The sequence below is a fragment of the Sinocyclocheilus grahami genome, unplaced genomic scaffold (assembly GCF_001515645.1).
Source record: "Sinocyclocheilus grahami isolate Dianchi unplaced genomic scaffold, SAMN03320097.WGS_v1.1 scaffold996.1, whole genome shotgun sequence".
NCBI lineage: Eukaryota > Metazoa > Chordata > Actinopteri > Cypriniformes > Cyprinidae > Sinocyclocheilus > Sinocyclocheilus grahami.
In genome coordinates this window covers 250,788-254,579 of record NW_015506175.1, presented here as the reverse complement: position 1 = coordinate 254,579, position 3,792 = coordinate 250,788, and the positions used below count along the sequence as shown (strand labels likewise).

Below are 3,792 nucleotides of genomic sequence, written 5' to 3'. Positions count from 1 at the left end.
GGTATGACAGGTATTACAAGGAGAAGGTGACTTTTCAGGACATTACCCCATGTCCCCACTTTTCAAAACGCTTATAAATCACACAGAATGGAGTGTATTGAAAATCTGAAATAGCAGAAAGTCTCCTGTGAGGGGTAGGTTTAGGGGTAGGGTTGGTGTAGGGCAATAGAATATACGGTCTGTACAGTATAAAAACCATTACGCCTATGGAGAGTCCCCACTTTTCACAAAAACAAACCTGTGTGTGTGTGTGTGTGTGTGTGAGATGATCAGTCACTGCTGTGTGTTGTGTGAGATGTTCACTCACTCATGTGTGTGTGTGTGTGTGTGTGTGTGTGTGTCTGTGTGTGTGTGAGATGATCAGTCACTGATGTGTGTGTGTGTGTGTGTGTATGTAAATGAGAGTGTGTGTTAATGCTGTTGTGTTTTTCTGCTCATAGCATGGACCCATTCATATGACTAATTTAGGTGCAGGCATCTCTGTGGGCAGCTCTGAGGCATCAGGACCCCCGTCTGCTGCTTCCTCAGGGCCTGTGAGAGAGAGAGACAGGTTAGACACACAAACACAAACGACAGTGTCTGATCATCTCTCACTCACTCACTCACACACAACAGTGTCTGATCAACACACACTCACTCACACACACACACACACTCACTCACTCACTCTCTCTCTCTCTCTCTCTCTCTCTCTCTCTCTCTCTCTCTCTCTCTCTCTCTCTCTCTCTCTCTCTCTCTCTCTCTCTCTCTCTCTCTCTCTCTCTCTCTCTCTCTCTCTCTCTCTCTCTCTCTCTCTCTCTCTCTCTCTCTCTCTCTCTCTCTCTCTCTCTCTCTCTCTCTCTCTCTCTCTCTCTCTCTCTCTCTCTCTCTCTCTCTCTCTCTCTCTCTCTCTCTCTCTCTCTCTCTCTCTCTCTCTCTCTCTCTCTCTCTCTCTCTCTCTCTCTCTCTCTCTCTCTCTCTCTCTCTCTCTCTCTCTCTCTCTCTCTCTCTCTCTCTCTCTCTCTCTCTCTCTCTCTCTCTCTCTCTCTCTCTCTCTCTCTCTCTCTCTCTCTCTCTCTCTCTCTCTCTCTCTCTCTCTCTCTCTCTCTCTCTCTCTCTCTCTCTCTCTCTCTCTCTCTCTCTCTCTCTCTCTCTCTCTCTCTCTCTCTCTCTCTCTCTCTCTCTCTCTCTCTCTCTCTCTCTCTCTCTCTCTCTCTCTCTCTCTCTCTCTCTCTCTCTCTCTCTCTCTCTCTCTCTCTCTCTCTCTCTCTCTCTCTCTCTCTCTCTCTCTCTCTCTCTCTCTCTCTCTCTCTCTCTCTCTCTCTCTCTCTCTCTCTCTCTCTCTCTCTCTCTCTCTCTCTCTCTCTCTCTCTCTCTCTCTCTCTCTCTCTCTCTCTCTCTCTCTCTCTCTCTCTCTCTCTCTCTCTCTCTCTCTCTCTCTCTCTCTCTCTCTCTCTCTCTCTCTCTCTCTCTCTCTCTCTCTCTCTCTCTCTCTCTCTCTCTCTCTCTCTCTCTCTCTCTCTCTCTCTCTCTCTCTCTCTCTCTCTCTCTCTCTCTCTCTCTCTCTCTCTCTCTCTCTCTCTCTCTCTCTCTCTCTCTCTCTCTCTCTCTCTCTCTCTCTCTCTCTCTCTCTCTCTCTCTCTCTCTCTCTCTCTCTCTCTCTCTCTCTCTCTCTCTCTCTCTCTCTCTCTCTCTCTCTCTCTCTCTCTCTCTCTCTCTCTCTCTCTCTCTCTCTCTCTCTCTCTCTCTCTCTCTCTCTCTCTCTCTCTCTCTCTCTCTCTCTCTCTCTCTCTCTCTCTCTCTCTCTCTCTCTCTCTCTCTCTCTCTCTCTCTCTCTCTCTCTCTCTCTCTCTCTCTCTCTCTCTCTCTCTCTCTCTCTCTCTCTCACTCACTCACTCACTCACTCACTCTCTCTCTCTCACACTCACCCACTCTCTCTCTCACACTCACTCACTCACTCACTCACTCACACACTCTCACACACACACACTCACTCTCACTCACTCACTCACTCACTCTCTCTCTCTCTCTCTCTCTCTCTCACTCACTCACTCACTCTCTCTCTCTCTCTCTCTCTCTCTCACTCACTCACTCACTCTCTCTCTCTCTCTCTCTCTCTCTCACTCACTCACTCACTCTCTCTCTCTCTCTCTCTCTCTCTCACTCACTCACTCACTCTCTCTCTCTCTCTCTCTCTCTCTCACTCACTCACTCACTCTCTCTCTCTCTCTCTCTCTCTCTCACTCACTCACTCACTCTCTCTCTCTCTCTCTCTCTCTCTCACTCACTCACTCACTCACTCTCTCTCTCTCACTCACACACACACACTCACTCACTCACTCACACACACACACACACACACACACACACACACAGAGCTGGTAGATTACTTACAAATTGTAATCTGTTATTGATTCTAAATTACAAGACAGAAATTGTAGTTAGTAACATAATCCATCACGTTACACAATTTAGGTAATATAATCAGACTACTTTTAGATTACTTTTCACCTAACTTGTTTATCACATTGATTTAAATAGTATAGTCTTACCAAACTGATATAAAAATGTGAAGAAAAAGAAAATATTCCATTCGTACTTAGTGACAATATGAAGTGTATTAAACGTTACATTATATCAAAGTCTCCCAAACTGGGGTTCATAAAGGAACTGCAGGGGTTCGTGAGTTTACTGAAAATCATAACAATGTCAACTGAAAATAAATCATTTTAAAATAACATCACTCAAAATATAACGCGTACTAAAAACATTAAATATTCTGTTTGTTTACCTGCATGTCATGTGATCATTAATCAATGCCAGAGAACCGTGAACATGCAAATGTGATGCTAATTATTAACTTATTACCTGAAAATCTCAGGGGTCTTCAAATAATATCCAGTCAGTCTTCAGTGTCACATAATCCTTCAGAAATCATTCCAATATGTTGATTTATTATCAGTGCTGTTCTTTTTAGCTTTCTATTCATCAAAGAATCCTGAACAAAATGTCACCGGTCCCAAAAAATATTAAGCAGTGAAACGTTTTCCAACACTGGTAATAAATCAGTTCATTCCATTCATAAATTCCATGAGATTTTGTTTAGTTGTCTAATATTTTTTCTTCAGAATTGTGAGAGAACTACAACCTCCATTAAAAAAAGAAGCGTGCCGCTCTATTTTGCACACAAACAGCTCTTAATCGAGTCCAGTTTTTATGCAGACGGCTGATTTTTGTTCATGGTATTCAGCAGCAATTAAATGTTTTGCAAAAAGAGACACAGAATAAATGTTTGATATCTAAATGTCTGACTTCATAAAAAATGTTTTTACCACATTGGAGTCGAAATATGATAGTGTGTTATGATCATAATCATATGTGTAAGCCAGGTTAAGGAGATGATTATGATTAATAACATAGTTTATGATTAATAACTAATCACAAAGGTGTAAAAAGGTCAGAGATCCTCAAATCTGGCTCGTGAGATCCACTTTCCTGCAGAGTTGAGCTCCAACCCTGATCAAACTCGGCTACCTGTGATTTTCTAATGATCCTGAAGACATTGATTAGCTTGCTCAGGTGTGCTTGATTAGCGTTCGAGCTAAACTGCAGGAAAGTGGATCTCGCGAGCCAGGTAACGATAACGACAGAGGAACGATTTCACTGGAATCACTTTCAGAGCGATTTTTCCGGCTGATGAGTGATAAAAACATTGACAGCCAATCAGAATCCACCCTGCTTTAAAGAGCATTTAAAGCAACAGATGAAAAAATTGTAGCGCAAATACAATCAAAACGTGTTCATTAGTTATCA

The 3,792-nt window shown here is 43.1% G+C and overlaps 1 protein-coding gene across 1 annotated transcript in view; it reads left to right on the top strand.

The window, feature by feature from the left end:
• LOC107565361 (UPF0469 protein KIAA0907 homolog) overlaps nt 1–3,792 on the top strand; it is a 23,109-nt gene that overhangs the window by 18,568 nt on the left and 749 nt on the right. Inside the window, exons 12-13 of the mRNA XM_016250576.1 lie at nt 441–614; nt 3,559–3,613. Of these exons, the coding sequence (XP_016106062.1) occupies nt 441–614; nt 3,559–3,613 (229 nt within the window). The remainder of the gene's footprint in view (nt 1–440; nt 615–3,558; nt 3,614–3,792) is intronic.